Source organism: Taurulus bubalis (assembly GCF_910589615.1).
Source record: "Taurulus bubalis genome assembly, chromosome: 19".
Lineage (NCBI taxonomy): Eukaryota > Metazoa > Chordata > Actinopteri > Perciformes > Cottidae > Taurulus > Taurulus bubalis.
The window spans coordinates 18,618,729-18,619,189 of NC_136607.1; the positions used below are offsets into that span (position 1 = coordinate 18,618,729).

At 46.6% G+C, this 461-nt stretch overlaps 1 protein-coding gene across 2 annotated transcripts in view; it reads left to right on the plus strand.

Moving 5' to 3' along the window:
• The first annotated feature begins 419 nt into the window (after nucleotides 1–419).
• The window catches only part of LOC306751458 (drebrin-like protein B), a 7,683-nt gene continuing 7,641 nt past the window's right edge, over nucleotides 420–461 (plus strand). For both annotated transcript variants that reach the window (XM_079235026.1, XM_079235027.1), the window contains exon 1: nucleotides 420–461. This exon is cut by the window's right edge and continues 82 nt beyond it. In XM_079235026.1, coding sequence (XP_079091152.1) covers nucleotide 461 — 1 coding nt within the window. In that variant the 5' untranslated portion in view covers nucleotides 420–460.

Below are 461 nucleotides of genomic sequence, written 5' to 3' on the forward strand. Positions count from 1 at the left end.
ACACACACCACACACCACACACACAGACACACACACACACACACATCACACACACACATACGCACGCACACACACACACACACACACACACACACACACACACACACACACACACACACACACACACACACACACATCACACACACGCATACACACACACATACGCACGCACACACACACACACACACACACACACACACACACACACACACACACACACACACACACACACACAGGGCGGAGTGTGGAGAAGAATTGTAATAATTGTTTTTTCTAGTGTTGATGAATGAATGAATGTTTGTCAGAGGGAGCAGCGTCTGAAGGAATGAGGCCTATCAGGTTTGACTGGTCTGAATCTTCAGAGTGGAGGAGGATCTGCTCGAGTAAAATCACAATAAGTCAGAGTCAGAGGTTCTGCTGTAAAAAGTAAAGTGAAGTTTCACGAGGAAACCTGAAGACGA